The sequence below is a fragment of the Paramormyrops kingsleyae genome, chromosome 17 (assembly GCF_048594095.1).
Source record: "Paramormyrops kingsleyae isolate MSU_618 chromosome 17, PKINGS_0.4, whole genome shotgun sequence".
Taxonomy (NCBI): Eukaryota; Metazoa; Chordata; class Actinopteri; order Osteoglossiformes; family Mormyridae; genus Paramormyrops; species Paramormyrops kingsleyae.
Window position 1 is genome coordinate 4,861,378 of NC_132813.1, and position 16,720 is coordinate 4,878,097.

General features: G+C 44.6%; 1 protein-coding gene across 1 annotated transcript; it reads right to left on the minus strand.

Moving 5' to 3' along the window:
* Positions 1 to 292: 292 nt before the first annotated feature.
* LOC111849226 (somatolactin-like) lies at positions 293 to 6,683 on the minus strand. The gene is given in 4 exon segments (XM_023821940.2): positions 293 to 493; positions 1,320 to 1,499; positions 2,467 to 2,541; positions 6,444 to 6,683. Coding segments are annotated over 4 exon segments (696 nt in total).
* Positions 6,684 to 16,720: the final 10,037 nt, after the last annotated feature.

The window sequence follows — 16,720 nt, forward strand, 5'->3', positions numbered from 1 at the left end:
GATTTCAGAGAGAAGCCACATACAAATGAGCCTGAGAGATTGTTCCCCGCTCTCCCACGCTAGTTTAAAAATATGCAGATGTCCTGAAATCCCCAAGCCCGTTCTACCTATGTAGCATTTTGCTAATTTGTGTTAAAACAAAATAGGGCAAGGCAAGGCGCCTGCATCGTTTTCTTTCATTGTATAATTTTCATTTAAACACAGTCGGGTTAGACAAAAACTTAGCTATTAGCTACACTGTAGTAATGTGAAAGAAAGATGTGCATCAATGGGGGCAGCGAGGGAGAAAAAGTCAGAACGGGAAGCCGCCGAACTTGTCGGTCTGCCGGCATTTTAGAAGCTTGAGGAAGGTCTCCATCTTGTGGGTGTCCTTCTTGAAGCTGGAGATCACGGTGTAGTCTTTGAGGATGGACTCCTGAATCTCGGGGTGTGTGTCGCAGCTCACCGGGCTCCGGTCGTACTTGGTGGCCGTCAGCGCGCCCTTGTCCAGCATCTGAGAAGAACTGACTTCTGTATGGAATGCTAAGGGCTTTGAGGTCAGGTGACCCTGACACTACCGAGAGATTCCATAGAGACTTAGGCGAAGTTGGCGTCCTGAAAGGTTAGACCAACAGAAGTGGGCCACTTTTACGCACCGGTGGGAGATTGCAGTTGATTTAATGTAGCTAATGTTGTGCAGCTCAAATTTATGCATATCTGAACGACTCCTTTGCAGAAACCTCAATAATTTATAGCATTCGGGAGGTATTTCCAGTTCATCCACTGGAGCACTACCTTGGGTTTTTTTTTCTCATTAAATATATCACTGCAGAGAGAGAAGCTGATCTAGATTCACAAATGAAGGCTTAGGGTTACTATTCCAGCTGCAGGCCCGGCATTAAATATTAGATGTCAATTACAAAAGCATCCAAAAGTTTATAAAAGTGGGGATATGAGGGGAAACACACTTGTGACACTGAATGCCCCCTTAGAAATCCTTTATGTAATCTTAGTATAGTATATTGTAGCATAGCGTAGTATAGCATAGTATAGTATTGTATAGTATAGTGTAGCATAGTACAGTATAGCTATTTTTGTTGAATTGTTGAAAAGATTGGGAAAAGTATCTGAAAAATCATTTGCTCTGTTAGATTCTCCCTCATAATGGGGACACTGAAATGTCTCAGGAAATCCAAAAGCACACCTTAGGATGTTTCAATGAAGAAGTGAATCAATGAACCAATCACAAGCTTAGTATCGCATCCCACGCCTCCCATGCACATGCGGTGGATACACAGGACGACCGGGAATGTCCCATGTTGCAACATGGGCTGACTGACCTTCCTGATGAGGACCACAACACCCTGCTCCAACCTCAACAGCTTGTCTGACACCCACTTGGTCTTGCTGAGCAGGGCAATGGGTGCATCGTTGTAGCGACCGAGGGTCGTCTGCAGATAGACCAGTGGCTTTATCCAGGACTGCACCAACATTAGGACCGAGTGGAGAAGCCACTTTTCCTGTGAACAAAAAGCACCAGGCATTATGACTATCCTGCAAAAACGTTGCTAGCCTCCGCTAATGCTCCACTTAGCATATAATTATATAATTTCCTATAGAGATAGATAATAGGCTTTTATTATCTTTGGCTGTGTTCCATCAATATAGGTAGATTCAGTCCTTAACAAAACCCCTTCGCAAATATGAATTGTAAAAGGTTACGGGGGTGTCGTGTAAAATATTGGAGTCCGTTGTCAAAAAAAAAGGTCACTCGCTTATTTAGAAGGGACATTGCAGAGCATGACAAAAGAACGAGTAATAAGTAAAAGCAAATATGAATCTACAGAAAACTATTTGCAGTTACGTTTGGGGTAAAGCTTCAGTATGTTGAGGGGGTGAATGGAATGTGATGTGAAGTTTTAATAAGGTGTTTGAATCAAGCATTTGAAGTGGATTTGAGGTTATAAAGTCACTGGCTTCTACCCATAATCCCATGTTTGTGTCTGTTCACTGGAGTAGAACTGCAACAAAGCTAACAGTTGACCCAGTCAGTTCACTGCGTCCTCTCGATGGCTTGTCTATGTATCAGTTTGTCGTCTTGTTCGAAGTGTTATTTCCTTGACTCGGATCTCTGTTATTGACTTTGTGTGATAGTATTGGGTGGAGAAGGACCACAGAGGGGCAGACCCACCACCTCTGAGATCCATACTGAAGGCCCAGCAGATTATGAAACACATACATACAGTGTCAGACCACCAACCCACTCCCCGCTCGGATGTTGAGCGTCCATCATCCAGATTCCCTTAAAGCCTTGACTATGTCTATGTTCTGTCTTGAGGCGTAAGCGAACAAATCAGCTGTTCAGGGTCCAGAGGCAACTAGCCCCCCCAAACTTCATCAGCCTGTGGTGTATGAGTGTGTGTTAGTTAAAGGGGCCCCAATTCAGATTTCACTTAGGGTTGGGTCAGCTCTGCTCTGTCCACTTACCAAGACCTGTTGCATTTCACTCTTGGAGCTGGGGATTGGAAAGGATTTGGGCATGCACTCGTTCCTTCCGTGGTTGTGGTACCAAACCACATACTGGAGTGTTGGACTAGAGCATCTGAATCCCATGTAATTTCCATGCTTTATCTCCTTGAGTGAGAGTTTCACGCTTAATTGATTAGGGACGAGCATCTGCTCCTAAGATCCACAGTGCAACAAACTTAATGGCAGGTCCCACACAGTCAGGGAAGCGGAGTGTAGCGCGTTCCAGTGTGTCCTCCAACGCCACTTTCACGCGCCGCTTTTGCATCCCTTCACAGTGCTATTTACAGCTCCTCTAGTCTTAAACACTTTTTGGCGTGATATCAATGGAGCTGCCTGGCATGCTTTCCAGCAATCAAAACCCATAATAAGTGCATGGATTCACTCTTTCCGGGGCGCTTTTCCAATTCCACTGGTTTAATAAGTCATTTTCGTCTCCCGGCTGCAGGGCCGCGACTCCGACGCGCATAATAGGGGTGCGCGCTCGCATTGTTTGCAGATCGCAGCGGCACAGGAAGTTATGCAAATGCATCTTCTTGCGCGGATGTGAATTTTGCCGTGAGTCTGCTGGATCCTAATTTGTCGCATCGTTTGTGCATGCGGCCTACACAGCGATTTGTCTACTGTAATATCAGTCTAATTATTCACTAGGATTATTATCTAATTCATTTGCAGTATTACATACATTATAGCTTTAGGTCGTATGTGTGTGTATTTACCAAGCTGTACAAAGTGTATTAATTGATTCTATGTTGCTGTTCAGGCATAGTAAGTAAATTTAACTACTGTATATGAATGCAATCATATTGGATGCTTAATATTAATTGGGCTTCTCACTGCAGTTGTGTTGCAGGAAGGGAAATTATTTCAATTCAAATTAAAGTTATTCAAAACGAACCATTGTAGCAATTCATGATTCAGAGAGAAAATAGTGTTCCCATAATAACATTTTGAATAGTTGTTGAATGTCATCCATTTATCCAGGACAATCCAGCCAATCCCATGCAGGATTGAGCACGAGGCAGGAGAACAACCTGGACTGTGGTATTGAATGTGATACACTAACAGAATTTTATCATGTAATTGTGCTATGGAAAACCCCCTATTTCTCAGAGTGCTGTTGTCCTTCATACCTTGTAATTTCTCTAATTAAGTAATTAAGTAAAATGCAGATGGGGGTAAAGTTCTGGGGCAGACATGCTAGGCCAAAGCTTGCTAATTCAAGTCCCAGCCAAGCCTTTAGGGTAGCTAATACCTTTCATCACGGTACTTCATGTCCTGCTGTATAATATCCAGCTCCATAAATAAGGTTAAGAAAATATACGGCTAAGTTGCAGATCTGCACTTAAACATTTTATTCATACATTAATAATTGGCTTCTGAATCCCATTGCTAGTATTTCTGTTTATTATACCTGAGTTGGTATCAACAAAGACTGAGTGCTAACTGAGGCCCATGAGGAGTCTAAGTAGTTCCTTTGGTACTTTATGCTCCAGGTTGGAGAGTTTTCTCCAGTATCAGAGTCCTGCATCTTTACTCACCGTTCTGCTCCAGGGATGGAGAATGAATCCCAAATTCGAGCTGAGAATTCTCTCCATTGCGTTCTGGGTTTTTATGTATTTTTTTTATGGCGTCTCCTGCTTGTCAGTCACTTCTCTCATTAGGAAGTCTGAGTTTCCGCGAGTTTCAGCTATAAATCGGTGTGCGAATCTTAACAGGCGTCAAAAATGAGTTCCTCTGTTCCCGCCGCATGAAAGTATTAATGTGTATCCTCACAGCTACATCTGGTTTGCGGTCCAGTTTTCAATTCTAGACCTTTGTCCTGATTTCTCACTATCCATCCCTTCCACTTTAGCTGCCGGAAAATCTGGTTCCATCCTGCGGTGATAGACTCATGCTTCCAGGTGACTCATAGCTGACTCATATACAGTATGTATCATTATTTTTCATCCTGTCCAAATTCATTAATATCCTCTGACAGGCTATGCCAAAGTCACTGCTGCGGGGACCGGATAGCTAATCGCTCGCGCATCGGATGGGCGCTCGGGAACTCTGAGTCTGCGGCGAGACTTGACGCACGAAACGTCAGCCAAAATTCCCTTGCGGCAAACTGCAATGAGCTTTGCTTTGCTAAATAAGTGCGTTCCTGTGGGCACTGCCCATCACGCTGTGACCTTAGCCTGCCGTTAGCGCAAGATCTTTTGCCATGGTTTTTCCATCAGAATCTAAGAATAAAGGCTGCTTCTGAATATCCAGCTACAGAATCGTGTTGCCTCCCTCGCCGCCCACCTAGGGCCAGTCCTGCATTTTTATCAAAACGATCTTCCCCAATCAAGCCCGCCAGCTCCACCGCCAGGCGATCGGCCCCTCCTTGGCAGCATTAGCGTCTCGCTGTCAATTTTATGCTAATACTTTACCGCTTCAGTATTACTGCGTCACCTTCGTGCTCTCGAACAATGTAACAGCCTACAGGAGATCGCTTTGACAGCAATACCCCACACCTCATATTTTTTTAATAATTTAAATATGACTGCTATTACTGAAATAATTAGATGTTTACAGATGAAAGTGCTATCTTCTCCTGAGGAACTCATGCCTAGTGAAACGGTCCACTGTGTACACTGTGTATTCAGTCAAAAATCAAAGAGGCGACAAGACGGAAGCCTGGACTATAACGTTAGCGCCCAGGCTGTCGAACTCCAGCCGCTTGCTGATAGAAACGCTCTTTGTAGTTAAAATTCATTTTCCACTGTAAATTACCTCCTGTCACAAGCAACACACGCACCGCCCCCCCCCCCCCCCCCCCCCCTTAACTGCTACAGTGAACTACTTGTACGCTCTAAAAACTGACATCAAAGGAATTTTAAATCTGTAATGACGATCGCTCACCTCTGGCGCAGACAGAGCTTAGGTGCCGATTAGCCAGACTGGGCATGACACCATCCCTGATCCTCTCAAAAACTAAACGTCGCCTCTAATATTTTCTGGAGTCTAGTAAGGTCTCAATTGCTGCATCTCATGCGCTCTAAGGAAATACAGTCTTACATGTCCTCTTTCATAAGAGAATGACTGGAGTACATTAGTTAACAGCAGTAAATCCAGCATATCACTTAGGGATCTTTTAGGTTACTTGGGGATCTATTAGGTTACTTAGGGATCTATTGAAAAATAATTAGACAAATAATCATGTCTGTTTCTGTTTCATATGACAATGGTACAGCTTTTCATGTGAATTTGATACAATGATACTGAAAGAAGTGGATAATTCTTAAAAATATTTTTTGCTATTGATCATAGAGATCAGTACAGATATACCACTTGTATTAATTCATACACCATCCTAGACTCCTAATTATTGTCTATTGTATGTCACATGGTAGTTTTAGTAATATTGATTCTAAATGATATTTTAATGACATTTTTATAAAACATTAGTATAATGGTACAAATGTAGATGTTGCCAGTGACATACTGTTATTGTTATTCAACAAACAAACAAACAAACAAATTTATTTTTGTATAGCGCATTATCACAACATTACACCGTCTCAAAGCGCTTTACAGCATCCCCACCCAAAGCACCCAGTGAATAAGCCATAGGCGACAGTGGCAAGGAAAAACTCCCTAGAAGGAAGAAACCTTGGGAGGGACCAGACTCAAAGGGGGAGCCCATCCTCCAGGGGCCGGCTGGGAGAGTCAGATACAGTAAATTTTGAGACACAAACGGGGAGCAGGGGGGAGATGGCAAGCCGGTGGCACTTTCACGCAAACCAGACAACCAGAAGGCAGGGAGCGGGTCATACAAGGAAGATGACACAGGCAGAACGGCGAGCTGGATGCACGGACGTCATTGGTAGAGGCGACGTCACATGTAGCAGGGTGTGCTGGACATCTTGATTCTCAATTCAGAACATTCTCCTTCCTCAATAATAAATAATCAGCCTACCATGTGATGGGATTAAACAGATTTTACTCAGAAAGAGCGCACAGGATTCCTTGGAAACCTGGTATATAAGCTCGGCCAGCTGGATGACCCGGTCCAGCAGCTGGTCCTAGGAGATGGACGGGCAGCGAGCCACGCCGCCCTGATCGTCCATGCAGTCCAGAGGGTGATCCAGAGTCCCGGACCAGGTCACAGGAGGAGCCAACATGGGCTTGCTGGAAGAACTGGCCGACATAGCGCCCATATATGGCACACAAGCAAACAATGCAGGTTTTTTTGAGTGAATGAAGCATGATGCTTGGGGTACTATACACAGACCATCTCATGGTCGGGTATCATGTGATCATATGAACAGGGGCGGGGCTTAAAATCATGCCCACATGTCTGTTTACTTTTGAAAGACTCAGATATAACCTTTAGTTTTCTAAACTGCGAAAGCCCGCTCACCTCACGATACACTTTTTCGCCTTGCGATGCATGTTGAGATTTGTCCTATGCTGGTGATAACATTACATTCGATAAAGTGTCTAAAAATACAATTTATTAGTAGATATCAAACCTCAACACTCACTGAGTAATCAATATCATTTGCCTCCCTTAAAAAAAATCCCATTTCTGTTGCAAAAGAAAACACAAACAGAGTTCAGACTTTTATTAATAAACTTTCGATGGTTTGCATTAAATTATTTGTAGGTAATTTGTGTCCTTAATGATGCTCCAGAATTGACCTCCCTAATTCTGTGGTCCATGGGGTGTCTTCAGATGACATTGGTGTCCTATCACTTAGCATGTCCTGTTATCTCCATTAAAACCCCCAAAATCAAATGTCATAAGTTCAGATACACTTGTCGGTTCTCACCATTGCTGGACATGATACCTCTTGAGTCGTTCATCCTCTGTGAAATGTTTCCTGCATGAACCACCCCTGCTGAAGGTTTATATATGCAGCTTAGTTTGTGCGATACATTAACCAAAAGCCTTTATGTTCTATGCAGGTTTTGGAATCCATAATCATGGCAGCATATCTCATTACGCACCTGTCCCCTTACCTTACGGCCTCTGGCCGTGTCAGCACAGGTGAGGTCTTGTTTGGAGGGCTGATCACTCACTTCCCGATGCCTTAGGGGGTCTTCTTCCAAATAAACTGGACTCCTTACATTGGTGTACTTTCCATATAAGATGCAGACCCACATGTTACATGAGGAAAACATGCAACCCCCCCCCCCCCACACACACACACACACACATGCACACACAAATGAGGACCTTCCATTCATTTCTATGGGAGAAACCCTAATCCCAACCACCTTTAACCTCTACCCAACCCTAAAATTAACCATATGTAACCAAACAAAATATAAGTCTTTTGGCTTTTTTACTTTTTTAAAATTGAGGTGATCCAAATGGCGACCTGAAAAATGTCACCAAAAGTAAGGAAGGGACAGTGAATTAACAATAATAGAAGAGTGATATTTTATTTATCTCTTTGGGGACATGGTTTTTTTTTTCCATGGAACACACAGAGAGGTGAGAGCAAGCTTGGGGGTCACCATGCAGGGTCGGCCAGCGTGCAACTGGAGTAACTGGGAGTTATGGGCCTTGCTCAAGGACCCAACAGTGACATCAGCCTGCCAGCCCCAGGGTTTGAACCAGTGACCTTCCAAACACAAGCACACAAACCAAACCCACTGCGCCACACAGCGCCCCCATGCTGCTACGGACTGCCATTCCATCCGGTAGGAATACTGCAGGTTCACTGTGACCCCGTATAAATATGAATATTCAAATGATTGTTGTTATTATTGTTTATTAGTTTGCTGAGTTTTGCCAAGGTATGCTTGGTTTCAGGGATTTTTTTTTTCTCCTTTGACCAAAGCTGAGAGCTTCCGGAACATTCCCTCACGTTTACAGCACAATTCGCCATAGGAGAACATGCCTTCAAGAAATGGGATCTCTTAGGGTAACCCCCATACAACCCCCAAATTAAAAAAATAAATAAATAAAATTCCCCTCGGTCGAAGGCTGGGAGCCTGGATGACTCACAATGCAAATTTCACGGGACGTAGTGGTGCCAAACAAGAACACTACTTAATAAAACTATTTCACACAGGAATACTGGAATAAGCTAGAGTAGGCGTGTGGGGGAGTTCATTAAATTGTGCATATTGCAAATTTGCCCTTGATTACTGCACTGTATGTTCTGCATATTTTATTTCCCCCTACCATATTTTTATGGCTTAATCCAATTGGAGAGTGAGAATGGATGATTATGGTTGGTCGATTATGTAATTAAAACCTGCTTTGTTCGGTGCTGCAAATTTCAAGGGCACTGGTCTGGATGGCTCAGCTTTACACTGGGGAGAATGGTGGGTGAGAGAGGAGTAAGTGTCTCCTTCCTGACAGTATGGGAAAATCGCATTCGAGCGCAAAACGGATGCATCCTCGTTGCGGTAAGAAACAGCCGAATGTAACAGCAGCGACTGTGGGCAATAATGAAAAAAATCTATTTGTCAGTAACAATTGTTAATTTTCGAGACGCTCCCAAACATATTTACAGAGAGCATTACAGGCATTTACACCCATAATTGACGTAAGGTTACGGGCTAAATAGAATTTATTTTCAATTGAGTTACGTTTTCATTTATTTATAGATTGCACTCTTCAAGATTAGACAGAATCACAGTTAATCATTTATGAAATAAGATTTGCAATCCGGCTGTTCAGTTTTCAAGTTGATTTGCTTCTTTTCTGGAAATATAAAAATATGTGTAGTTGTTTTCAATCAAAAACCACAACAGAGTCTTAAAAGTGAAAAACAACAAGCTGTTTGATTTTTCCAGAGTCAAAAACAATTTGTCGTTTGTCGTCATGGAGATCACAGTGGGGCCTGGAGGAGACGGAGCCTTTGGGAGTCGGCGAAGAGGGAACTGGAGATGAGCAGGGGTGCAGAGGAGCTGTCAGGCCAGGTTTACCTATTCATTCACGCCACCCCCCAGTTCCAAGCACCTACCACTGACTCACTAAAAGAGAGCAAAGTCATCTTGAATATAGACCATTTTCCACACCCTCGTGCGTTTTGTGTTTCGCTCCCCTCTGTTTGACCTTTCATTGATGGCTCTGCTGGTATTGAATCTACATTTGATTTATTTAGCAGAGACTTTAACCCGAGGCGACGTTCATTTCTTGAGAAAGCAGCATCAGCCAGTGCCTGGAGCTTCTGGTGGTCTTGCTAAAGGGCCCAACAGTGAAATCACTCTGCAGGCCCTGGGATTTGAACTAGCAACCTTCTGATCATAGGCATCCAGTCCTTACCTGCAGCGCCATGCACCGCAATAGACTATTAAGGGGACAGGAATTAGAAATCAGGGATGAGATGTGAGGTAAACAATAATGCCCCTTTACCCATGCTGAGCCCATCCTGTAACAGCAGGGGTCTCTCTGTCATGCCAACCAAGAGATCTCCAGCAATAAAGATGCAACCATGCACAAAAAAACACATTTACCATGAAAGTACATAAAGGTGTGAAAATCTGGCTGAATGGCTACTCCTAATGGATGAGTAATCTCAAACAATAATCGAATCAGCGAGAAAGGCTGTCATTTATTTGAAAAGAAGCACTTTTGCAATTACTGCCCCGCTGTATTGGTTACTTAAAGGACAAAGGGCAAAGCGGTGAAGCATCGACTGGCGTGTAATTATAAAAAACGACAACATGCATTTGCTGTATGGACACAACTAATGAGTTGGTAATTGCTGACTGACAAACTTTGAGAGAATGTTTTTAGATCCAGGCAGCTAGAAAATAAAATAATAACGACTTGGGAAGTAAGAGGCACAAACATTTGCTGCCTCATGCTATCTGCTTGGAGCTCCAAGCTCCGACCGTATCACTGCCAGTTTCCCTGCTGATGGTGCGCAGATGGGGATTAACATCCTGCTCCAGTAACCAGGTGGGATTCCTCCTGTGGGCTCCTGGGCAGAGACCACTATGTGCCAAGTAACCCTGACAGCAAATTCTGAGATATGAAACATCTTTATTTTCCATTTACACAAGTATGCGTACATCGGAATGTTTCCTGTCGCCTATCTCATTTTGCGATCCTTTGAGACATATGGGCACATCTATACAGTTGAGAGCAAAGCCTGAGGTTTCTGATCATAGGCACATCCCATAGTGGCCCTGCCCACTAAAAGCCACACACTAATCACCATAAATATGAACTGTATACTGGGTGCTGGATTCTAGTCTTCTTGTTTAATTTTTTTGTTAACTCTTATGACTCAGCTTGAGAAATTTTCACACCTTTATGTACTTTCATGGTTACTGTGTATTCTAACAAGATGCTGATGTATTTAAAACATGTCGAGTCCATATTAATGCCGTGAAGGGCCTGAACCTTGATTTGTGGTTCGCTTGGCTTCAGGATGAGAAACAGCACTGTTGGGGTTGAGACCTTGATTAGAACTCTTTCACCAGTGGTACAACAACCTGCCGCATCTCAAAGGAGCCAGCGACGGCACACGGACATGAATATTTATTTTGTCCAAGAATACGCAGGCCAATTAGTGTGGCACGATCGGCTTCCTCAGGCGACTGACTGACAGCGCTAACAATCAATCCAGGAACTTTGAGCTTGGATCTGATTAACCCCTGCCTGTAGAATGCTGTGTCTAATGGCGCTGTTGACGGGCAACGATGCGCAGCGCATGATGCAGAGACGCGACACGTGGGGCCGCTAACACGTGCACATACACGAGATACATCATGCGACGCATGCAAACATGCACACGCGCATCTCGAATCCCTAGGCTTTTTCTACGTGTGAGCGAGCGAGAGAGAGAGCAATTAATTCCTAACCAGATCAGCTAAGGCGACACGATGGAGAAGCTGGAGACAAAAGTTCATTATTAAAAATAAAATGAGGGAAAGACAGGCATTCTGAAAGGTGAGACCTTAAAGTCAGATTTTAGGCCCAGGTACATAGTCTCTTGAGGAAGGACTTCTCCTGCCATCTTTTCGCTGTTTTCGTCTGGGAGGGCATTTGTGAGGTCTTGGCAGATACACCAAGGGCTTTGCTGCCGCGTGCTGATTCTCGATGAAGCTGCCATTTTTTTTTTGCCAAGGAACAAGAGGTCATAGAAAAATAATTAGCTGACGATCGACCCCGTAATATCTATGAGCTGTGTAGCCTCAGTCACAACCCACAAGAAAGAGCTTTGCCGTACGGTCATGCATCACGCCCACATAAAACCAAAGACGTCACTAACTTGGGGTCTCCGCAGACATACAGCGGAATCGGTGTAATATTCCCTACCCATGTGGTCAGAAGAAGCGGGATTTAAAAAAAAAAAATTGCAATAATGCATTTATGAATCCCATCTGCTAAGCTTATTGTTCTCTATGCCTGTTTTTATTTTGTCGCTTTTCCATCATGATTTTAATATTGCAGTAATAAGGTTTTCATATTGGTTAACTAGATGAACTCTTGGAGTTGCTCGCGGTTCATCCTGTAACCACTTTTATGGTTATTTTTTGTGGGAATGAATAATAATGAACAGAAAAATTAGTGCTTTTCGTTATTAGGAAGTTGAAGATGGGGGGGGAAAAAATCCTGTTATTTTGTTGTTGTGTGCAAAGATCTCTGAGACTCCTGGAAACATATGTATAATTAAGCCTCTGTTTGCGTTATTGTTTATAGGTTCAAATTAAAATGATATTTGTTTTGAGAAAAGAAAAATGAACAAAAACGCCTGACAACATTGAAAAATATAAGCAGCATCAAATATTTCATATTTATTCCAGGAAAATATTTTGCCTAGAACTGCAGTTCATTTTATATATATAGTGAACTGTATAGTGGTGAAATACTGATACATACCTGGAACATATAACTCTTAAGATCATGTAACACGTATGAAAAGCCAGGCTGGTCAATGGTCATATATGAATAGTCTCTCCATGTGGGTGTTGGGTTTGCTGTGTAAGCGTCACATGTATAGCTACATTTCTTTTTCCATGTGTTTTCAATGATTGTTGGGTCCAATATCACTGCTGGAAACTTTCTTTGGCAACGAATATACACTGAAACTTGCCCAGGCATAAAATATTATCTCTCTATCTTATCCAAAAGATAAAAGAGAGGCAAAAACACGGCTGGGTCCACTTCAGATTCAAAGCATACCTCTTGACAGGGGCACGAGGGATCCTCCTGCAACCCCTGAAAACAAATAAACAAGAAAATAAAGCGTACATTCCCCTGGGTAGCCATCTCGAGCAGCGCCCTGCTCTCTGCCCATCAAGAGCCGCCGATGTTGACTGAGCTACCGACTCACTAGGAGCTGCCGTGACACGCTACCCGAGTGACAGGGCCGGATTTGCGATGCGCCGCTACTTCACCTTGCGCTTAATTAGCGCGATCTGAGTCCCCGCGATAAGATGCCCTCCTATCTCCACTGAAGCTGTCCTGCAACGGGCATGCTGTCGCTCCACGTGTTTAACTCCTCTGGACCCCCAACCCTGCCACAAGAACCTCTCCCCCCCACCCACCCACCCACCCACCCAGGTTTGCACCCGCCGGAACGTACAAGCAAGTAAATGAGGACAATTAGGAAGCTGATTAGTGGGAAGACTGGGACCAGTTGCTTTTCTTAGTCTTTTTTTTTGCCACCCTTCCTCAGAGCTAACATGCCGTGGGCTGGCGTTGGCAGATCTTCCACGCCGGTGCGAGGAACTGGAGCCGAAAGCCAAAAATCGCATCGGTCATGCCACCCCCCCCCCACCACCACGGGGCTTTGTGAGACTATGCAGGCTCACGAATGAAGCAGGCTTCTCAGTGGGGCGCCGGGGTTGGGGGGGTTTTGAAATGAGTTTCACGTACGGCCTCGAGGGTGAATGCCGCCGATCCCGTCGCCAGACTCTGGCTCTGCCGTACTCCGAGGCTTGTTTTCGATTTTACCGAGGCTCGTTTGCTGATGGCTTTGAAGCTCCGCGGCGTTGAAAGAGAGGCTTAGCTCAATTCCGGAGGGATTCGGCAGAGGCTCAGATTCGCCTGGGTTTACTGGAAAGCGGCTCCTTAGGACCCGAAACAATGGGTGCTTTAAAGTTCCCTCGAGGTACACCTACTCAAAACCCATCCACGTATAGCTTACCTCAAGTCCTCATTTATAAATATAACATTTTGTTACCTATAAGCTGCTCATAAACACTTCTCTGGACCTCTACAGTCCCTGAAATGGTCCTCCTGGAGTTCGTGTGTAAGCTCTCCATCGCCCCGTGGTTGGGGTGTCAGGGTTTAGGTTAAAAAAGTCGCTCCAGATGGCATTTCAGAGATGCTTCATGAATAAGCAGGCCGAACTCTTGGGGCCTCTTAATCCCCCGCTCTACTGGAGTGTCTCCATATTTCAGGATGATACTCCTGTTTGACCTTTCCTCTGGACCGTCATGCATATTTTAACTACTGACCAACCCCCCCCTCCCCGCCCGACGTTCATCTCCCCAGCGTCCTCAATGCCTATCCATCAACAGTCTCAATAATCCTGATCGTCTGGCTTGCTTTATTCAGTCCTCTTCAGCCTCCGAGAGGGTAAGGATTGCGACGTCTTCAGTTCCCTTTCATGCTTCATGCGATGCTTTGATTGATGTTTGTCTTTGTTGCGACGCACCGAATGATTTTCGCTTTCCATTTCCTGCATTATTTTTCTCACCGACCACCCTTGCCACATTCTGCCCACTCGCACCAGAGTAATAATCAACACACAAAGTACATGTTGGCCTCATCCAACACTGTGTTCTTCACTTTATCCATTCTTCTCCAGAGTTACGATGAGAAACACAAGAATATGGAGGTGATTGTCCCTACGAATGCAGGTATTCCTCGGCGGACTTTGTGAATGGAGAGGCACTCACCTTGGTCCACATTTCAGGCTCTTTTCCAGCTAGCTAAATGAGCTCATTTCACACCAAGAGCCCAGACAGAGGTGACTAAAGGAGGGATGCCCAAAAGCTACTTTAATTGGGACCAAAAGGGCACTCGACAGGTGGGCAGGGTGAGTCACCACAGAGCAAACGGCGCTGAGTATGCTGTGAAGGACAGACACGCCAAAGGCTCCGTCTCGCTAAGAGTCAGCAAGGCAACTGATTGTTCCACACTTTGTGGTTATGCTGTCAAGGTTACGCCGTGCTGGACAAAGAAGAAAGGCCATGTCTTGAGCTCTAGACTGGCACACACAGGTGATTGGCAGGTAACATTTTGAATGCACTGGCAGTCTTTCCAGTATGTCAAGACCTCATCAAATGAGGTAGAGAAATCATGTAAAATAAAATACAAAAAATCCAAAGAAAAATAAGGCCAAATGCATCAATAGCAGGCGCACATGGTGTGTCAGCGGTTGCTGTTGTGTGCCTGTATCATGCCTCTCTCACATGACTCACTCCGACACCTTTCAGACATCTCACATATGGGCTCATTCATGCCTCTTCATCCAGTTAAAATTGCTTAAAGGTAAGCCACATAAAAATGCTGGACCCACTGCCAGCGAAGCAGGCAGCGGAGCCTGCAGAATATTTTGATTTGGGTGGCCATCAGGGGCCAGTTATATTTATGGGGGTGGCCACACTGCACCATGTCTTTTCTATGCTCCCGCTTAGATAATAAAATAATCCATATTTCATTTTTATTATTTTGATATGGGTTGGCTGCAGAGTCGGTCACCCCTGAAAGCAAGCATGTAGCTAGGACATGTGACTGCGATGACTCGGAATCGACGAGATGCAGCCGTGCGATGAACCCAGGAAGAGGACAGCAGGGAAATTGTTAATTGGTGGTTCCGGAACATGATGACTTGCTTATGCTGCATTGTGGGACTCGGAATCCTTTATGACAAAGTGACTGAAGGCACTGATGAGCAGAGAACACAATCGGCATGGAGTCCAAGGTAGCTATGCTTCACAGTGGGAGAACCATGGCAAAGACTGGAGATGTGGCAAACTGCAGGGAAAGCAAGGCTGTCGGGTTCCGGATTGTTCCGACTCAGGAGCTAAATAAATGCCAAAAAAGAGAGGAATGGGGAAAAACAGAGATACAAGCAAAAAATAATAAGTACAGAAATTAACACAAATCTCTTTCTCAGAGAGCAGCAAATAGGCTGGTTCGTCTTATTTTAATTAGCTCTTCCTCTCTCTAGTCAATTTAAATTTGACGTTCAGTTGATGACACGTGAGGCTAGTTAACATGCAGGTTTAATGGACCTGGTTTACGTAGCCTAAATAAGCCTGCCCCCTCTCTTGTTAAAATAAATTGGAAGTTTATTTGCCGACGCGTAAGATGAGGTAATTTGCAGATTAAATGTGCTTCGGGCCCCCGTCTCGCTTGGCTTTATTTGGCCCCTGCTGGCCCCTGTTGGTGTTACTCCACGCCTGGATGACTGACCACCACCTGCAACAAGATCTGTCCGGGAATGGGGTCGCTGTCATACCTGCCTGCACCCCGTCTCCGCTGAGAACCTCCCAGCACTCTAGGAAACATGACGGAGTCATCATCTACAGACCCTTGGATCGAGGGAACCTCTGCATTATCAACATCGAGGAAGTCAGCTTTTCTGGGCATATTGCATCTCTATCCAGATCCTTGCAAATCCTGCAACAGATTAATACTTTGCATTCATATACATACTTGTTATTTCCAGGGCTCAACACCAGGGTGAATTATGATGGACATTTCGATCAAAACACAGACGCGGAATTTTTTTTTCCCGATCAAAACATTTTGGCACGGATGCAGACGAGTCTTGGCAGGAGCCTTGTATGGACAGGTTGAGATTCCCTGGTTATGGATCTTAGATGCTGTCGTATTATGTTGTATAATTTTTTTTATAGCACTGTTACTCGACCTATAAACTCTTAGTTTGTAAATCGCTAAGTCAACACACGAAAATGGTAATGAAGGAACCTGGCATTCAGTCTAGTTGAGCCCAGGACAATGGAGGACCTCTCTCTCGACGGTGATGCCGAAACAGGCCGGGATGTAGGTGGTGTGTGGGCCGGTCAGCCAGGGACACATTCACCCTCCTAACGGCACTCATTAGGCAGCCAGGGAGAGGGGATACAATCACCGCGGTACTCAGGGCCTCAAAAACAAGCTCCTTACGGAATACAGACCCAACAACAGAGCCCCAAAGGCTCAGAAAATTGTATCAATAATGAGAGAAAGAATAGGTGGGCTAGGGTCACTGCTGACTGGGAAGTGACAAGGTGCTTTGAGGCGATGGAAGCC